Here is a 22,107-nt window from a genome sequence, read left to right on the forward strand (position 1 = left end):
ATCCAATGAGAACACATCATTGTTTAACATTGTATGGACAATCCATAGAAAACAAATCGGAATGTAACACTGTTTGGACAATCCATAGAGAACACATCTTAATGTAACACTGTTTGGTCAATCCAGAGAGAACACATCGTAATAAAACACTGTATGGACAATCCAAGGAGAACACACTGTAATTTAATACTTTGTGGACAATCTATGGAAAACACATGTTAATGTAACACTGCATGAATAATACATAGAGAATACATTGTATTGTAACACTATATTGACAATCCATAGAGAACACATCGTAATGTAACACTGTGTGGACAATCCATGGAGAACACATCGTAATGTAACACTGTATGGGCAATCCATAGAGAACACATCGTAATGTAACACTGTATGGACAATCTATAGAGTACACATCATAATGTAACACTGTATGGACAATCTATAGAGTACACATCATAATGTAACACTGTATGGACAATCTATAGAGAACACATCATAATGTAACACTGTATGGACAATCCATAGAGAACACATCATAATGTAACACTGTATGGACAATCCATAGAGAACATATCGAACACATTGGACACCCAATTAACACATTATGATGTGTTCTCTATGGATTGTCCATACACTATTACAATACAATGTGTTCTCCATGGATTTTCCATACAGTGTTAAATGCCTGGACCAATCACAATCAAACTTCACACATACATCATACATGATATTATGCATATGCATATCAATTTGTTTCATTATCTGATTCAAGATGGCCGAATTTTTGTTCTAAAAATCATCAAAATCAAGCATTTCACAGCTGTTTACAGATGCATTTTGTTCAAACTTGGTATATACATGTACATGTACGTTGGACATTATAGGACTTTGATGCACATCATTTTGTTTTCAGATAAAATTCAAAATGGCTGACTGGCGGCCATTTTGTTTTAATAAATGTGGTTCTAGTGGCATATCTCTGACTTGCTGTGACTGATTATGTTCAAATTTAAAATATTCATTATACATCATGTCATAGGTATACAGATATATTGGTTTGATGATCCTATTAAAAATGGCCGAATGGTGTCCATTTTTGTGCTAAAAAATCATCAAATATCAAGCATTTATGGATGGATTTTGTTCAAACTTGGTACATACATTAGACATAACGGGTTTCTGATGCACGTTAATTTATTTTGTAGATCAGATTCAGAATGACTGACTACTAGTGACCATTTTGTTTTAATGAATGGGCTTCTAGAGCCATATCTCTGACATGCTTTGACCACATGACGATGTTCAAATTTTATATATTCATTATAGATGTATTCAAAATGGCTGATTTTGTTTTAATTAATGCTGTTCCAGAGCAATATCTCTCAATACTCATTTGACGATCAGATATAAATGTCAATCATGTAAATGTTAAACAATCATCATAATCATATTCCTGACATGTTTATATTCCAGCTATATTACTATTATTATTATAAACAAAACTGTATATCTTGAATTCGATAACTAACTGGGACTGTGTCATGCATGGCTTGTTATTCTCTGGAATGCTCAGTGCATTCACAGTGAATTGGTACTGTCCTGTCTACTCATATTGTTAATTCTAATGAGTTGACTGAAGAAGACAAGGTTGAATATCAAAAGTTAAACTACTAGGTTGGGCAAACAAAGACCTCAAAAAAATTTGACAAGCTTGTAGATAATTTATTCAAAGCTGAGGATAGGTCTTAATCTGTTTTCGGTAGTGCATGTATTTTTTGGAACATGGATATGCATGTAAGGGTGAAAATTTCCATGTAATATTAAATAACATTCATTAACACCCTCCTGTTGAGGTATGTACGACCTAGAAAAAGTGCCATATGCGAGTACCAAGTTGCAAGTCGCAAGTAGCAAAATATGCCAAATGCTAGTGGTAAAAACGGCATATGCGAGTGGTAAAATGTATCATTTGCTAGTAGCAAAAACGTCCTATGCAAGGCCAGGAAAACTGGTGTATGCGAGGGGTGGAGTCATTTGCCAGTTTGATCCAACGGCTGGATTCGTTTGCTTATAAAATAATAACATACGTTCAAATGTGTTTGATCACAGTAAAATCAAATATTTACTATGGTTATGAAATGATGTGTACATGGTTGGTTAAGATTGGCATGATGCTGTTGAGGCTTTTACTTTAGGGGTGATTCATATATAAAAATAATGGTAGCAAATAGGTGTCAGCGCGATCTAGTCTAGGGGTCAATCGGCGCACGCCACCCGGTACTCAACATTACAGTCGACCAGTGTACGCGAATTATATTGCGAAGGTCACATTGCGTAGCTTTAACTACAATTTTCAGTGCTTTTTGTTTATTATTCATTCATTATAAGTGTTTATATCAAAAAGTTCGTAACATGTGAAAATTGTTTTTTCTTTCGGTAAAATTAATATGAACCAATGGTCTGCGATTAAAGAATTATAATTGTAATTAGTAAAAGCGGGTGTTCACAGAAGGGTCACAGAATTCTTGTGTCACACGTCGCCAGTTAATGAAAGACAATGGCCTCAATGCCCTAAACACTTTGACCTAACCACTTTACTTGTATAAGTAGAAAAGGTTTTATGTTTCGTTAAAATAAGAATGGACATGTTAGCATTAAAATAATCATAGAAGTACAGTTATCATCAGTACAAGTAGACTCGATGAACAGGAACTCACACGCAAGCCAATAAAAACAGTGGCTGGTTTCAAAGCAATTTTGTCCCAGACAAGACATGGACAACAAACTCGCTGTTTTGCTGATTAGGAATAACGTGATGGTTAATTTCGTGGTATTTCAACAGCTTTGTAATGAAGCACAGGCCCTTAGCTAAATTCTCCTACCCGGTATAAACTGTTGATTCTGTCGACCAATGGGAACGCACGTTTCAACCAGACTACTTGGACCTTGGACATTTGCGAGACGTAACAACAAAAAACGCAGCCAGTGATACATTTCGAAAATAAAAATACAAAATAAACTCAATCAGAGGCGCCGACCACGCGCATTGGAAATAAATAGAACGCGTTCAACTGCGTTGTGACACAGTATCACCAGCCTCTTTCACTCTCGTAATATAATTATGCTATTTCCCAACGCACTTATATTTAATACATTGACAACAAAATCGCTGTTTTGCTGATTGGGAATAGCGTGATGTTAATTTCTCTTTTAGTAACCGTGCTGCCATTGTCTTCATTTAACCGGCGGCGCGTGACACAAGAATTCTTGTGACCCTTCTGTGAACACCCGTTTTCACTAATTACAATAATTATAATTCTACGATTCATTAATCGCAGACCACGGGTTCATACTAATTTTACCGAAAGAAAAAACAATTTTCACATGTTATATGGAGTGTGCTGGCTGGCCATGGCCGTTTATTAAGTTGTTGTGCTGTCACGTTCCCTGTGCAGTGTGTGAAGAGCAAACATCGATTCTATGCAAATGACTGCAACTGACTGACTTTTTGATATAAACACTTGTATGAATGATAAACAAAAAGCACTGGGAATAGTAGTTAAAGCTGCTTTTATTTGTGACATTCGCAATGTAATACGCGTACACTGGTCGACTGTAATGTTGAGTACCGGGTGGCATGCGCCGGTTGACATCTAGGCTAGATCGCGCTGACACCTATTTGCTACCATTATTTTTATATATGAATCACCCCTAAAGTCATGTATGTATGGGGGTCTAAAAACTAACTCTGCGACGCGATTGTGCGACTCGCCGAATGTTGATTATTGCACTCTGTGACAGGATCGCAAGGTCACTCTGCGAAGAGCACGATTCCTATTGGTTGGTGGGTCGAACAGCACGAATCCCAATGGTCGATGTTCTCCTCATGCCGTATAAAAAATTAAGTTTTAAATGGTAAAAATGGTACGGTAAAAAAAAGTGTGTAAACACTATGTACCGGCGACATGCCGCACACTTCGGTGATCGGCAAGCACATGGAAGACAAATTGTGGAACCAAACAAATGACACATGGTTTACGGTGATTAGACACATCACACCGCTGGCTAGAAAAATTAAATAGTGTAACGTGCACGTTGGTTTTGACTGCTTATTTACGGTGTAACGTTATCGCCATCTTGGAGTTGTAAGGCTTCTTCCTGACGACTATGCTCATTAGCATAGGCGGCAGCTTCAGAGCAAGTGGAACGCGAATTACTTTTCACGCGTTCTGCAACGAATGTTGTACGTCTGCTTTGACTTTGATGAGTGCATCAAGGAAAATATTTTGCATGCAGTGAAAAAAAAAATCATTCACAATGTGCAACGTTTTGCCATGACAGCAGTTGTTTGCAATCGTCTGCTTTTGTTTAGATCATAAACGGACTCTAAACTTGTGGTCTACGATCGATTAGCTGGTATTTTAATCAGAAATGAAATACTTTGTTAGAGTTGTGAAAAGTAAACAAAAACGGCGTTGGTTTGTGGTATGAATGGAATTATTTTTGTATCATAATTTTCGAAGTCAGTATTACTGAAAATTATGGTTTATTTTTGACTCCCATGTGCGAAGCACATAATGGGAGTCTTTGCAGTTAGTGTGTCTGTGTGTGTGTGTGTGTATGTGTGTCCGTGTGTCCGAATTTTCCACTGCTATCTCGAGAACCATACATCGGTTTTTGATGAAACTTGGTGCACAGATGCTCTGGGCCAATGCGCAGATTTGATTAGGTTTTGGTAAAAATCCATGCTCGTTAATTACCTAATTTGCATGATAATTAGCCAATTTTTAGCTGTTCCATGACTGTTCCACTGATATCTAAAGAACCACTCATTGGATTTTGATGAAACTTGGTACATAGATGCTCTGAACATATGCGCAGATTTGATTAGTTTTTGGTAAAAATCCGTGCATATTAATTACCTAATTTGCATGATAATTAGCTGATTTTTAGCTGTTCCGTGATTGTTCCATAATAATAATAATATTTTATTAATAATAATAATAATAATAATAATAATAATAATATTTTATTAGCCTTTGGAGCGGCAAACAAAGAGAAGAAATGATGTCTAAACAACCACTCATTGGATTTTGATGAAACTTTGTACATGCATGCTCTGAACTAATGCTAGGTTTTGATTAGTTTTTGGTAATAATCTGTGGATACTAATTACCTAATTTGCATAATTAGTTAATTTTCAGCTTTTCCACGGGTATCTCAAGTACTGATCATCGCATTTCAATGAAACTTAGTACATAGATTTTTTAGGACTATGCAGAGGCCTGATTAGTTTTAGGGTAAATAATTGTGCATATTAATTACCTAATTTGCATAATTAATTTTCAGCTTTTCTACTGATATCTAAAGTATTAATCACATTTCAATGAATCTAGAATTATGCAGACCAAATTAGTTTCCGGTAAATATTTGTGCATATTAATCACCTAATTTGCATAATTAACCAACTTTCACACTGATATTTCAGGTACTAAACATCACATATCAATGAATGTACATGGATGCTGTAGGACAATAGACAGACCTGGATAATTGTGGGTTAAAATCTGTACATATTAATTACCTAATTTGCATAATTAACCAATTTTAAGCTTTCACCCTGATATCTAAAGTACTAATTATTCCATTTCAATGAAACTTAGTACAAAGATGCTCTAGGACAATGTACAAACCTAATTAGTTTGGGGTAAAAATCTGTTCATAGTAATTCCCTAATAAGCACAATAATTCATAATTTTTTGTTTCTAATCACATTTCAATTAAACTTGGAAACATAGATTTTCTGTTACATTGCGCAGACCTCATTAGTTTTACACCCAAATCTGTTCATATTAATTTTCTGATTTGCATAATTAGTTTTCAGCTAAGTAATTTCGAATTATATTTAATGTTTTCTCCAATACTCTCAGCACATGGGAGTTCTTTCTAAGCTTTCTTTGATTTTAAATGGACGCCAAATTTCGGTGGTCCATATTGATCTTAATGTAGCGGGAAGGAAATTTTTAGCTCCGCTGTCGACTTTGTCGAGCGGAGCTTATCATATGAGTGATTGTCCGGTGTCGTCCGTCGTCCGTCGTCCGTGTCAATGTTTTTAGTCCCCGTTCGGACGCAGTCCGAAAACGGGGACTTATGTTTTGCCCTGTGTGCGTCCGTGCGTCCGTGCGTCCGTGCTTCCGTGCGTCCGTGCGTCCGTGATCACCTGTATCTCGAACATGCATGGACCGATTGAGTTCAAACTTCACTCATACATCACACATTATATGGGACATATGCACATGCATTTTTTTCATGATCCGATTAACGATAGCCGAATAGCGGCCATTTTAAGGCCGAAAATGCATCAAAATCGCACATTTTCACCATTCCGGACCCGGATCTCAGTTATGCATGGACGGATTTTGTTCAAATTTGGTACATACATTAAACATAATAGGACCTTGATGCACGTCATTTTTTTTTTGGATCGGGTTCGAAATGGCCGACTGGCGGCCATTTTGTTTTAAAGAATTCAGTTCTGGATCCGTATCTGAGACATGCTTGGATTGATCGAGTTCAAACTTCACACACACAAGGTACATCATGTCACAAATATGTATGTGCATTTGTTTCATGATCTCATTAACGATAGCCAAATGGCGGCCGCTTTAAGGCCGAAAATGCATTGAAATCGCACATTTTCACCATTCCGGACCCGGATCTCAGTTATGCATGGACGGATTTCATTCAAATTTGGTACATACATTAAACATAATAGGACCTTGATGCACGTCATTTTTTTTTTCGGATCAAGTTCGAAATAGCCGACTGGCGGCCATTTTGTTTTAAAGAATTCAGTTCTGGATCCGTATCCGAGACATGTCTGGATTGATCAAGTTCAAACTTCACACACACAAGGTACATCATGTCACAAATATGTATGTGTATTTGTTTCATGATCTCATTAACGATAGCCAAATGGCGGCCGCTTTAAGGCCGAAACTGCATTGAAATCGCACATTTTCACCATTCCGGACCCGGATCTCAGTTATGCATGGACGGATTTCATTCAAACTTGGTACATACATTAAACATAATAGGACCTTGATGCACGTCATTTTTTTTTTCGGATCAAGTTCGAAATAGCCGACTGGCGGCCATTTTGTTTTAAAGAATTCAGTTCTGGATCCGTATCCGAGACATGCTTGGATTGATCGAGTTCAAACTTCACACACACAAGGTACATCATGTCACAAATATGTATGTGCATTTGTATCATGATCTCATTAACGATAGCCAAATGGCGGCCGCTTTAAGGCCGAAAATGCATTGAAATCGCACATTTTCACCATTCCGGACCCGTATCTCAGTTATGCATGGATGGATTTTGTTCAAATTTGGTACATACATTAAACATAATAGGACCTTGATGCACGTCTTTTTTTTTTTCGGATCAAGTTCGAAATGGCCGACTGGCGGCCATTTTGTTAAAGAATTCAGTTCTGGATCCGTATCCAAGACATGTCTGGATTGATCAAGTTCAAACTTCACACACACATGGTACATCATGTCACAAATAGATATGTGCCTTTGTTTCATGATCTGCTTAACAATAGCGAAATGATAGCCATTTTAAGGCCGAAAATGCATCAAAATCACGTATTTTCACAATTCCAGAACCGGATCTCAGTCATGCATGGATGGATTTTGTTCAGATTTAGCACAATGTGTTGTACATATGCAGGTGCATTTCGGTCATGATCTGCTTTGAATGTATATGTCACTCAAATATGAACGGAACGGGGACGTGTCATTGACAATGACTTGTACTTTTTCGACTTCTTCTTGAAAACTACAAGCCTGAATGCTTTGATACTTGGTGTATATGTACCTTGGGTAGACCTCTCTTAGGTTTGTTCATTTCATGTTGATATCTTCAATTCTCTAATTTTGGTGAATATTTTTGTCATTTTTGGTAAAAAGTGATATTTTCGACTTCTTGTTAAAAACCGCAAGTGCAATTGCTTTGATATTACGTATATAGGTACTACATGTGGACCTCTCTCAGATTTGTTCATTTTGTAATGATATCTTTAATTCTCTAATTTTGGTGAATATTTTTGTCATTTTTGGTAAAAAGTGATATTTTCGACTTCTTGTTAAAAACCGCAAGTCCAATCGCTTTGATACTTCATATATAGGTACTACATGTGGACCTCTCTCAGATTTGTTCATTTCTTGATGATATTTTCAATTCTCTAATTTTGGTGAATATTTTTGTCATTTTTGGTAAAAAGTGATATTTTCGACTTCTTGTTAAAAAATGCAAGTCCAATTGCTTTGATACTACATATATAGGTACTACAAGTGAACCTCTCTCAGATTTGTTCATTTTGTAATGATATCTTTAATTCTCTAATTTTGGTGAATATTTTTGTCATTTTTGGTAAAAAGTGATATTTTCGACTTCTTGTTAAAAAATGCAAGTCCAATTGCTTTGATACTACATATATAGGTACTACAAGTGAACCTCTCTCAGATTTGTTCATTTTGTAATGATATCTTTAATTCTCTAATTTTGGTGAATATTTTTGTCATTTTTGGTAAAAAGTGATATTTTCGACTTCTTGTTGAAAACTGTAAGTCCGATTGCTTTGATATTACATATATAGGTACTACATGTGGACCTCTCAGATTTGTTCATTTTGTGATGATATCTTCAATTCTCTAATTAATTTATTTTGGTGAATATTTTTGTAATTTTCGGTAAAAAGTGATATTTTCGACTTCTTTTTAAAAACTGTAAGTCCGATTGCTTTGATACTATTCATATTGTTCATTTTCTAATGATGTCTTCAGTTCTTTAATTGAAATGTGCATTGCTAACAGCGGAGCTATCTCAGCCGATAGGCTGCTTGTTTTTTTTTTATCTTGATTTTTCAATAATTGATAAAACGGTTACTTTGTATCTTGATTCATCACCCCAGCTTTTCGAAATTTCGGAAAGACCAGTGCTCAAACGCTAACACTACTACCGTTTCATTAATACTTGCATAATGTTTATAATAATAATAACTTTATTACACAACTTAACCATCTGTGGGTTTAGTAAGGTAAAAAATGAGTACAAAAGACAAATAAAATAAGACACACTAAAACACTTAAATTAAAATACACTGAAATTCAACATAGAAAGAAATACAAATTAGAAAATCTCTGAAAAATTGATTAAACAGCAGCAAGGTTCTCCCAGACCACAGTTCCATATTTATCTTTTAGAAAATTGTATTGTATAATATGTATATGTATACTACTGGTAATACTCTGTTGTTGACGATTCTAATAGAACGGGTGACAAGCTTCCTGTCGCAAACAATGCATATCAATCTAACGTCCACTGTCAGCACTATTATCAGTCAAGACTTCGTCTGAGAAATCGTTTTATTTTCTAAGTCTATATCCTATTTTAATAACACCATCTTACTAACGCAATGACGATGTAAAGAAAGAAAGCAAAGACGCAATGACAGACGAGGCAACGAAAAATCTGCAACTCTTGTCATATTTTCCGATATAAAATTACAGGACTTTCGCGTTCACCCCTCGTTTACGCAATTTATATTTATTTTTCAAGAATTTTTCATCTAGGTCAGACTATGACCAACCTCGCGAGTGATTTGAAAGGGATGATTAGGCTGAACTATTCGCATCAACGCGAAAGAGTTGCACCTACTTAACCGTTGATTTTGATCCAACTGGCACCAAAACCAACTCGCACCATACCAACTCGCACCAGACCAACTCGCACCAATGCTAACTCGCACCAATGCCAACTCGCACCAAACCAACTCGCACCACGATCATATTTCTAAGCATTTGTGTGGTTCGCTTTGTCCCTTTGTTGCTAGGGACGTTTCTTGGATAATAAAAAATTACCTAAAGTAGGGTCTGCTTAGTTAACCAGCGGCAACCGGTACAACCGCCTATGAGTGAGAGGCGAATGTACCGGCGACTGACTAACCATGCCGACCCTACTGTAGGTCATTTTTAAACTCAAAGAAAACGGACTGGCAATTTCCGGTAAAGAACTGCATTTATATCGAATTAGTCACGATCAAAAGTGAAACTGACTGAAACCCGACAAGAAGTCTGCCATCGGGGCGCTGATGGAGTGCGTGGTGGCGGGGGTCGACGACAGACAATGGAAGACTACTGTAGTACATTCAAAAACTAGTAACATGTTTTTTCAATGTATGTGTCTTAACGGGCGAAATAATATACGATAGAAATTATCTGTAAATAGAATATGACAAATGCTTATCTTAAGTAAATGTGACACCACTAGCGGTAACTGACAAAGGAAGACCGGTTGCTGACGCCACACACTCTTACCAGTATAAACGTGCTAGCGTAGTGCTTTGTCGCAGGAAACAATGAAAGTTTTATAATGCGTCGCTCTCCCGACAAACGAAGTACTAGTAATGGAAAGATCACACGTAGAACAATGACTAACACTGCATTTAGTTATGAATAGAACGGATTATCACACCAGCAAGTTCAAATATTTACACATAGAACAATGACTTACATTGTATATAGTTCTGAACATCTCATTATCACGGCGGCAAGAGCAATTACTCACAGGTTGCACGGTAGTTTACTCTGCTTGTAGTATACGAGTGTATGAAAACAGAGTAAATTCTCTGATACAACATTCATGATTACTAGACAGTTTCATATCGTGGATAAGCTGTCCAAAGCTTCACGTTCGTCCACCCAATCGGCACCACAATACGTACGAGAGAACCCAGCACCAAATGTGGTGTGGATTTACTATTGTTCAAGGTGTCAGCGTTTGAACCTGCCGACTTGGTAATGTGTGACTTGCGCAAGTATTGCGCTATTTTACCATTGTAGGAGGCGTCAGTATTTGAACCTGCCGGTTCGGTAACGTGTAGCATTCATAACTGGCGTAGATCGTCTCAGGCGTCGGTATTTGAAACTGCAATTTTGGTAATGCGCGACTTACACAAGGATTATGTAGTTTTAGCATATATATAGCGATAGCCCCGAATACAGTCCTGTAGGTTGGCCTCCTTCCGCTGTTCATTCGGTTCTCACAGTCCTGAAAAGTCACATAGATCGAGGATTCGACACCCGCCTACAAATTTATGGCGTTCTGCAGTTTTCATAATTTTAACCAGCTAAAACATCTATCTAGCGACCACAAATACCTTTTTTTGGCCGAAAAATAAACCTACAGTACTGGAACTAGTTTTACGCCAAGAACAAGATGTTATGTTTTCGGTTGACGTTGGAAATTGTCGATTTTATCGACCCTGGTGGGAAATCTTATGTAATTTTGCTTAGTTAGACGTATAGACCTGTTTATTTTTAACTGCAAAGCTTAAATCGCCCAATACATTAGTGGTGGTGCGAGTTGGTTTGGTGCGAGTTGGCATTGGTGCAAGTTGGTCTGGTGCGAGTTGGTATGGTGCGAGTTGGTTTTGGTGCGAGTTGACCTGTGACCCTTAACCGATGACGACACCGATACGTGAGACCGTTGAGGGTCGGTGATCAGACGAGGAAGTGAGTACAGGAAATCTGTTGCTCGTCAACATCGGCCAAATAAACAAAGTCATCGTTTCCGTTTATGCAGAGAGCGTGCACCCACCCATCTAATTTTCTGTTGACACTGCCGTTTTAGTTTTCTATCTTCAGCAGTTGTTTCAATCCATTCACACAGCTTTACGTTTTTGTTCTCTTAATATTCTTAATAAAACGCTATTGATTTTCTAGAAACAGTTTGACCCGCTACACGCTTTATTTGGGAATTCAAAGTGATGAATATAGTCATAACTAATTATACTTGCTAATGAAAAAAAAAGAACGTAACATCGTGTGAAACGTACTTCGCGTTCTACTCGCTTTAAAGCTGCCGCCTATGCTAATGAGCATAGTTGCGGACGAAGCCTTACAACTTCAAGATGGCGTTAATGTTACCAGCTCCCTAATGTTACACCGTAATAAGGCAGCCAACACCAACGTGCATGTGTTTTGTTACCCATTTCATCCCCTCCGGGGGATGTTATATATGTTAATTAATCAATGTTAAATACTTGCTGATTACCGAACCGTGCGGCATGTCGTCGGTAAATACTTGTTTACCGTAGTTTGGGGGTAGTTGGCGAAATAACCATTTAAAACTAAACCTTTCTATAAGGCATGCTGTGTACCCTTACATCGATCGACCATTGGGATTTGCGCTTTTTGACCAACCAATCAATAGGAATCGTGCTCTTCGCAGAGTGACCCTGCGATCCTGTCACAGAGTGCAATAATCGACACTCGGCGAGTCGCACAATCGCATCGCAGTTAGTTTTTAGACCCCCATACATACCTCCTAAAGTACAAGCCTCAGCAGCAGCATTTCATAACCATGGTAAATATTTGATTTTACTGTGATAGAACACATTTGAACGCACGTTATTATATTATAAGCAAACGAATCCAGCCGTTGAGCAAACTGGCAAATGACTCCACCCCTCGCATACACCAGTTTTCCTGGCCTTTGTATTACCCTTCGCATAGGGCTTTTTTGCTACTAGCAAATGATACATTTTACCACTTGTGACTCGCAACTTGGTACTCGCATATGGCACTTTTTCTAGGTTGTACATACCTGTCCTGTTTGAATTCTCCAATCGTCTTCCTAAACCTCCATACTTGTCATTATTTTGATAAGATAAAAATATTATGACACTAAATATTGTAAATAAAACACTGAACAGATTTGTTTGTGATGTTGATACTGGTGGCCATATTGGTATTCTGGTGGTTTGTTGTCTACTCTATGAACAAATTTGTTATGCATAAATTATTTCTGTAATAAGGTTTTGACTTTTGTCCAAATATAAACCACTTTTTCCCCAAATTTGTTATCAATTCGCCAATCTTCTGCTTATGGTTATCACTCAGACAGCCATGATATTTACTATAAATATTTCAGCTATGGAAAATGAGTGACTGTTCTGCCTGCTTTGTAAATTTCTACCCTGGTTCATTCAGTAGCAATTGAGAGATTATTAATCTTGTTGTTACTTTCAGAGTGTGTCTGCTTTTTCACCTATCTGTAATCCTGTTGCATGTCCCTGGGGACAGAAGGCTTTTACTGGTTATATTGGTTCAGATCAAGACACCTGGAAGGTATGTAATTCTATTTATGAGGCTATACTATGAGGTTATCTCCTGATGTCACTTGTTGGCAGAGCTGGTTGATACGAGTGATGTCATGGGCTAGCATTATCCATGAACTAAAGTTGAGTGAATAAATCAAACACAGCTCTATGAATACTTGATAACTTTTTGATCACAGCCAACTAAATGACAGAAAAAGGCATGATGTCTATGCATGTATGTGAATAAAGTTACAGCCATCAATGTTTTTCTACATCGGCAGAAAAATTAACCTTTGATAAAATAAACATACTACTCAAGCACACACAACTGATGATATTTATCACTCATATCACCACAATTAGTGTCTTTTTTTCACCTTAAACAAAACTACTATGCACCATTCCAAAAATAAGTACATTGTTTTAACATCTCACAAGTTGTAATGAAACCTCAAACATCATGTCACAAATAGTGGATATTCTGCTCACTGCGAGTCCCGCGAGATACCCTGACAACGGTTGTCAGCCACATGACACAGGTCAAGCTTTGGTTGTGCGTTGTTTGTTGACCTTATTTCCACGCTTGCGATCTGTTTGTTTTATCGTTTATTTTACGTTTAATGATGGATGATGTCGACAAACACACAGTGCCACGGCTCAAGAGCCTTTTACGGAAATTTGGTGTTTCAACATCAAATTCTACACTACTTACAGTGGCTGTATTGGGTCGAGATGTGACGATGTCGGAACATTGCCGACAAGTGCTCATTCCCTTCAAAATGCTTTTAATTTGACTGTCTAATTACAAAACTTGGTCTTTGATCATTGCTTGATGAATACTGGTAATCACTTTTATATGATACAGCATGGATGTGAATGTGTAGACCATGGTATCCATGCGTAAACTAGTACACTTCGACAATGACCTGTTAATAAAAGTGAAATGCGGCAAATACTTTCATGCCATATTCAGTTTACCTATCAAAAATCACTTCCGCGCTGCGTTACCAGAAAGTCTTGGGGAATTCTGATTGGTTAATAACAGACTTGACCCATTAGGTCAAATCGTGTAAGAATATGTCATAGCGAAAAGTGCTGTTCATCTTGAGTTTGCGTACGATCAAAAACATTTGACATTAAAGATAATGATGACAATTTTGACTTTGAATGTGTTCTAACAGACTCTATTAATTTAACCCTGTGAATTCAGGTGGTACGTAATTAATATTGAAATAAAATGTGCATATTTTTTGTGACCATTTCTGTTTTTTCATTCAATGACAACGCAATTAATTTTGTAATTTTATTTCCCTCAAAGACGTAATATCTCCCCCAATTTGTCGCATGACATAGTCAATTAAAATTGTCATGTGCACTCTTTTTCGAGGAGGTGCTAGGCTATGCGCCCACCCCTAAATAATTACAAGTGAGGACACTGGGCGCTAACGTGGTCGAGTACTGTAAGTGTCTTGCGTGATCAAGTGTTTTTCAAAGTCATTGACACGAGAACAGGCACTGATCACATTTTCCAGGTTGTATTTTTGGTTTCAGGAAAACGTGTAAACAACCCACCATTAGTGTTATCCTTTAGATGAAATCGAGAATCGCTCTTGCATTCACCGTAAGAGCGTTTTTGTACAGTCGATACTGTTGTGTGAACGGAATACGGCGGAGTGAACAATAGCGCTACCACCATCTTTAGGGGAAAGCTTGACCCATGTCATGGACCGAAACTGGTTGCCAAGGACGTAAAGCTTGGCCACGCGAGATCCCGCAGTGAGCGGAATATGGCTTATTTACACATGTATTTGTTTTGTGATTCAATTCAAGATGGTCAGATGGTGTCCATTTCTGTCTAGCAGCACTGGTCCATTGTACAACCAAATTTTATGCATTAGTTTGTAATCTGGATCTGCCACACATGCATAATTTTTGAGATATCATTAAAATATGTTTTACCTTGTGAGCTTGATTACTTCATCATATTTAAGGATAGTTTTTGGTATAGGTTTTTTTGCTTTGAAACCTAAATTTACACTTTTTTGAATTTTGACTATAAGGAGCAAACATTCAAAAGGATGCACATGTCATTGTTTTAAATAAACAATCAAGACATAACAGACATCTAAATTACATAATAGTCACCACCTATAGCAAATATAAACAACAGTTCCTCGCATTCAGTACAAGCTAAGTTGCAATCTAGCAGTCGAACATGAAACAAGAACAAAAGAAAACAAATTCAAAGAAATTTTGGAAAGTCATTATTCCCCCACAAGCTGAACGTGTCCGTCTGTATGTGGAATGTCTTGGCTTTATTTTTGTTTTTCTTCATCCTTAAATAAGTAAATAACACAACCGATTAAATAAAATTATAGCCGTTCTATCTGAAATGGAAAGTGAACTGAATGTAAGATACCGGTAAAAATGTCCCACTCACAGGTGCCCCGGTACTATGTGTTACCCGTTGAAGATGGAAACAAATTTCATCGCACTATGGTTTTGTCCCAACAGTTTTGGGAACTAAAAAAGAGGGAAAATAAAAATTTATGGCAACAGGTTATTTTTATAAATCTTCAAAATAACAACGGCTCAATGAAAATTCATCGTCCAATCGAAAGACAACTTACCCAAGCGATCACATCTCATAATTTAGTTCAGCATACGCTGTGAGTTCTCTTCCATTGTCATTGCCCTTTAAATCAGACAATACTGTTCTTGGTCCCGACATCGCCTCATGATAAAACAAGAAAAGAAATTGGGAAGAAAACTTGAGTGTGCATCATGCATTCAGTGGGGCAATGTTTGGTAATAATTGCGTGATTTTGATAGACTGATGCTGTGGCTAGTTGTTATGAGTTAGTTTTGATCCAAGGACAAACAGATTTTGAGTTAGCTGATGATAAGTAGCTGCAAAGTTGTTTTTACCTTTTTCTCAGTTAAACGAAATAGCGATTCACAGCAACTGCAGGCAATTGATCTTGAATTATGGTGGACGCATTATATCTATTTTTCACACAGACACTCTTTAATATGTTTCCTCTTAGGCGTTTCTGGTATTTTTTTTATTTTCCTATTTGTTTTGAAATGACGTTCTATTTTCTGAATACCAGAATCTCAATGTTTTTTACAAGAAAAAGCATTACCCGGTATTAAAAGTTATTATTTTTCCAAACTATCAGGACTGGCAAAATCGGGACTTCGTTTTTGTTTTACATGAAAAAATATAATTAATTGTCAATTTAGCCTGTTTAAGCGTGATCGCGAAAACTAGTGTGACCGCGAAAGAAATTCTGACTGGACGCATCTGCAGGCGACCTCCTGCATTGGAGTGAAAACCAGAGCGGAATCACTTCTGTGATTATGGTAATTAAAAGCCTTTGGCTAGCACTGACAACAAATCAGAGTGCAGCTGTGTTCGTAATAACTTATCTATGTTAATGTACGTGACTTTCCACTTCTGAGGACCTGGTGATTTTGAAAGACTACTTTTATACATCGGACTTGTTTTTTCATAAACATGGATGAAAGTCTTTGCGCTTAGAAAGTTGAAGTATCTATCTCTGCGATCGAAACAAAGAAAGATTATTGAAAGATATTACTCCGAATAAGACATGTTTGTTGCCATTCTGACGGGAAGCGGACAATCGCTAAAGTACAAAGTTGCCCCTTTCTGTTTAGATCAATGCCGTCTGACGAAGTTGAGAGACTTACCGGCGACACTAGTTGTGATTATCTCTCTTTTGATAGCGTTAATCAAAGAACAAGTCCGGAAGCTCCAATTTTTGGGTTTGATGTGTTTACTTTCACACACCCACTCATGAATAATTAATGACATCATAAATAATTAATAGCAGTCAAATGCCCGCAGATGCGTCCAGTAAGGATTTCTTTTGCGATCACGTTAGTTTTGCGATCACGCTAAAAAGACTTAAAACAATTAATTATTTCTTTTTGTAAACAAACAAACGACATTGCCAGCCTACTAACTATCATGTAGATAGATATCTCAAACAACGCAGAATGGCGGTGAACGTTGTCTGAAAGACTGTTTTGTTGCAAATGTTCTACTAAATTTTTTTTTTTGGTTCAATTATTTTTTAACAAAATATGACTATATACATCCATACACACACTTTTTTGTACATTTCACATCAAGTGTGAAATCAGCTTTCCATCTATATATACCTGTCATTCTGTAGTCATCATGCTACTATGACAATATGTCATTCTGTAGTCATCATGTTACTATGACAATTTCTGTCATTCTGTAGTCATCATGTTACTATGTCAATACCTGTCATTCTGTAGGCATCATGTTACTATGTCAATATCTGTCATTCTGTAGTGATCATGTTACTATGTCAATACTATGACAATATCTGTCATTCTGTAGTCATCATGTTACTATGTCAATATCTGTCATTCTGTAGTCATCATGTTACTATGTCAATACCTGTCATTCTGTAGTGATCATGTTACTATGACAATACCTGTCATTCTGTAGTGATCATGTTACTATGACAATATCTGTCATTCTGTAGTCATCACGTTACTATGTCAATGCCTTTCATTCTGTAGTCATCATGTTACTATGTCAATATCTGTCATTCTGTAGTGATCATGTTACTATGTCAATATCTGTCATTCTGTAGTGATCATGTTACTATGTCAATATCTGTCATTCTGTAGTCATGATGTTACTATGTCAATATCTGTCATTCTGTAGTCATTATGTTACTATGTCAATACCTGGAGGTATGTACGACCTAGATATAGTGCCGTATGCGAGTACCAAGTTGCGAGTCGCAAGTAGCAAAATATGCCATATGCTAGTGGTAAAAACGGCATATGCGAGTGGTAAAATGTATCGTTTGCTAGTAGCAAAAAAGCCCTATGCGAGGGCTAATACAAAGGCTTGTAACATTTGCTTATAATATAACAACGTACGTTCAATTGTGTTTTATCACAGTAAAATCAAATATTTACCATGGTTATGAAATGATGTGTACATGGTTGGTTAAGATTGGCATGATGCTGTATCAAAAAAGTTCGTTCAGTCGTTTGCATAGAATCGATGTTTGCTCTTCACGAAATTGGACAGGAAACGTGAAAGCACAATAATTTAATAAACGGCCATGACCAGCCAGCACACTCTGCATAACATGTGAAAATTGTTTTTTCTTTCGATAAAATTAGTATGAACCCGTGGTCAGCAATTAAAGAATCATAGAATTAAAATTGTAGTTAGTAACGGGTGCATGTTCACCGAAGGGTCACAGAATTCTTGTGTCACGCGCCGCCGTTTAAATGAAGACAATGGCAGGTTTCAAAAGTAGTCACACCTCGGAGAGGTATTAAGTTTGCCACAACCCAAGTGTTAACTAGCACACAATTCCATAATACATAGTATATAATAAAGAAATAAAGTGCATGTTGAGTGATAAGTCTGCATGTTTACGAGACGTCCCTCACACATGGAATGTATTTACACGCAACCCGGATCAAATTTGAATTGAAACAAATTGAAACAAAGAAGCGTCTGCCGTTGCTTGGTCAGGATAGAGAGACAATTTTCATGGGTAAATGCTAGTAGAAGACTTAGCCTCAATGCCCCAAATACTTCGACCTAACCACTTTATTTGTACAAGTAGAAAAAGTGTTATGTTTCGTTAAAATAAGCATGGACATGTTAGCATTGAAATAATCATAGAAGTACAGTTATCATCAGTACAAGTAGACTCGCTGAACAGGAACTCGCACGTGAGCCAATGGAAACAATGGCTGATTTCAAAGCAATTTTGTCTCAGACAAGACATGGACAACAAACTCGCTGTTTTGCTGATTAGAAATAACGTGATGTTAATTTCGTGGTATTTCAACAGCTTTGTAATGAAGCACAGGCCCTTAGCTAAATTCTCCTATAAACTGTTGATTCTGTCGACCAATGGGAATGCACGTTTCAACCAGACTACTTGGACCTTGGACATTTGCGAGACGTAACAACAAAAAACGCAGCCAGTGATACATTTCGAAAATAAAAATACAAAATAAACGCAATCAGAGGCGCCGACCACGCGCGTTGGAAATAAATAGAACGCATTCAACTGCGTTGTGACACAGTATCACCAGCCTCTTTCACTCTCGTAATATAATTATGCTATTTCCCAACGCACTTATATTTAATACATTGACGAAAAACACCACAAGAAAAATGTCAACTAATAATACGCAATTATCCAGGCAGTACTAGAAATGATTGCTGATACTTATCATGTTTTGTATTGGAAAGTTGGATACTTGAACGTGAAGTCCCGGGCATGTAGTAATAATAATAATAACTTTATTGCCTTCGTGTAAAATCTTTTACATAGGATAAGTACAGCAAAAAAGAGTTTTAAAATAATAACAAGATATATGTAAGAATTGTACAAAAAACAATACAAAAGGACTTAACTAGGATTTAAATGTTAAATAAATCTTTGTGTTGTGTAAATATAATTGGCCAGTTCTATTTATTTATTTATTTATTTACTTATTGACTCTTACACAATCCCCGGAGGGAAAGAAAATGGTCACAAAGTACAAGGAGAAAAATGTATATAAAAAACAAAACAAAAAAACACAATATACTAAATAACAAATACAATCACTAAATTACTAAATAATACAAGATCTCTATAATACTAACTAATATAAAATTACTAAATTGACAGCAGGCATTAAGATGTCAAGTAAGACCCGGCCTGCTTCCTGACTTCGAAGCTTTTACTTATGAACTGTGCTACTGGTATAATAACGTTTTCATTCTGTAACAATTCCATGAATTTTTTCTCTGCAGGTTTATTTTCAAATGCTGGGATCATATCCTTAGCTTTATTGAACAGTTTGGTATGCAACTCATTGTATTTGATGCATTCCAGCAGAAAATGCATTTCATCCTCAATTAGACCTTTGTTACACATGTCACAAACCCTGTTGTTTAATGGGATTTTTTTTATGACGACCCATTTCAATTTTGAGACTATGGTCACTAAGACGGAATTTGGTAAGCACACTACGCAGTTCAAAGTTTTTTAGCTTGACTAAATATGGCTCAAGTTTTAAATCTGATTTGATTAGCCGATATGTTCTTAGTTTGTTTTTCTGATTTGCTTTGGTGCGGTTATCATTATGAACCTCACCTTTCCATCTTGTTAGAAATAAATCCTTGATGCCCAAATCAATTTGTTTCATTTGTGCCGAGGTTAATTTATCACAGTTGTTAACTGAATGATATTGTTGGATATTGTTTAATAATGATGTTACTTCTAGATATCATTTACTTTTAATGTTTTTGTTAACCACAAAAGCTTCCTTGAGTAACGCATTATTAGAATTCATGGCCCGACTGTAATATTTAATTATTTGTGTTTTTATAAATATGTCTAGGGGGTATCTGCCTAACTCGCTATACATGGCCATAATTGATGTGTGTTGTGACACCCCTAGTAGATACCGACAATAACTTAATTGAATGTCTTCAATAGGTGATTTAGTGGAGAACTCATCACCCCAAACATCACAACCATAAATGAGGATAGGTTTGATGAGTTTGTCAAAAAGGGAAATTGAAACTTTTATACTTATGTTTTGAATTGAGCCAAGCTTTGCTTTCATTGAAAACAGAGCTTTATGAGCCTTACGTTTAAGGTTTTTTAGGCCATCCTTAAACCTACCATTGGCACTAATGACTAGTCCCAGATAGTTATAAGATTTAACTGTATCAAGTTCGATACCTCCAAGAAAAAATGTATCATTATTCAAACGTCTGTTTGATTTATTGAAAATTAAAATTTTGGTTTTGTCAGTGTTGACAGAGAGCTTCCGTGTTTTAGCATACAATGCCAAACTATCAAGACATGTCTGTAATCCCTGTTTAGTTTTAGAAAGTATCACAATATCATCGGTATAGAGTAGACAGCTGACATGCGAGTTTTCTAAATAAGGAGGATCACAGGTACTAGGATTGAAAATAGTGGGCAGGTCATTTAAAAAAAGATTGAAGAGAGTTGGACTAAGGTTACATCCCTGTTTAACACCAATATTGGACTGAAATTGTTTTGTTAAGCCTTCTTTACATTTAACTTTATACTTTACTTTACTGTACATGTTTTTGATAGTTTTATACATTTTCCCTGTTATACCATATTTGATTAATTTTTTGAATAGACCATCATGCCAGACACTGTCAAAGGCCTTTCTAAGGTCAATAAAGCAGGCATATAATTTTTTTGACTTTTTAATATTTGTGTTATTTTGTTTATTGGTGCTCTCTGACTTACCACTGTAGAGATATTTATTTACCAGGGTTTTTAGAATGAAAGATTGTCTGTAGTTCGACAATCATGCCTGAATCCGAACTGTTGACCGGAAAGAATGTTATTAGAGTCTAAAAATGATGTCAGCCTAATATTTAGAATACTATTGAATAACTTGCCAAGACAGCTAGAGATGGCAATTCCCCTGTAGTTGGCCGGGTTATTTTTTGACCCAGATTTGTGGATTGGTACCAACAGGCCAGTGCTCCAAGAATGTGGATAGTTATTTGAACTATAAACAATATTAAAGAGTTTATGTATTGCATCTAATAAGTGATGTTCACCGTATTTTAACAATTCATTGCAAATTCTATCTTCTGCCGAAGCCTTGTTACTTTTAAGAAGTCTAATGACTTTAGTTATTTCATTTTTTAAGATTGGTCTGTCTAAATAGGGGTTGCTACTTGCACTCTTTTCACTATTCTCCAGTACATTTGCAATCTCAGAGTTTGATGTGCTGCTATCAGTATTAAGTAGGTTCTTAAAGTAAGCCAACCAATCACCAGGTTGAACATTCCCATTATTATTACTGGGGTTTTCGCCATTCATATCACGAAGAATCTTCCAAA

At 36.6% G+C, this 22,107-nt stretch overlaps 1 protein-coding gene across 1 annotated transcript in view; it reads left to right on the forward strand.

Moving 5' to 3' along the window:
* The window catches only part of LOC102806655 (S-formylglutathione hydrolase-like), a 70,890-nt gene that overhangs the window by 30,054 nt on the left and 18,729 nt on the right, over positions 1–22,107 (forward strand). Inside the window, exon 7 of the mRNA XM_085497435.1 lies at positions 13,108–13,206. Within this exon, the coding sequence (XP_085353561.1) occupies positions 13,108–13,206 (99 nt within the window). The remainder of the gene's footprint in view (positions 1–13,107; positions 13,207–22,107) is intronic.

The sequence above is a fragment of the Saccoglossus kowalevskii genome, chromosome 1, assembly GCF_978046115.1.
Source record: "Saccoglossus kowalevskii chromosome 1, keSacKowa6.1, whole genome shotgun sequence".
NCBI classification, from domain to species: domain Eukaryota; kingdom Metazoa; phylum Hemichordata; class Enteropneusta; family Harrimaniidae; genus Saccoglossus; species Saccoglossus kowalevskii.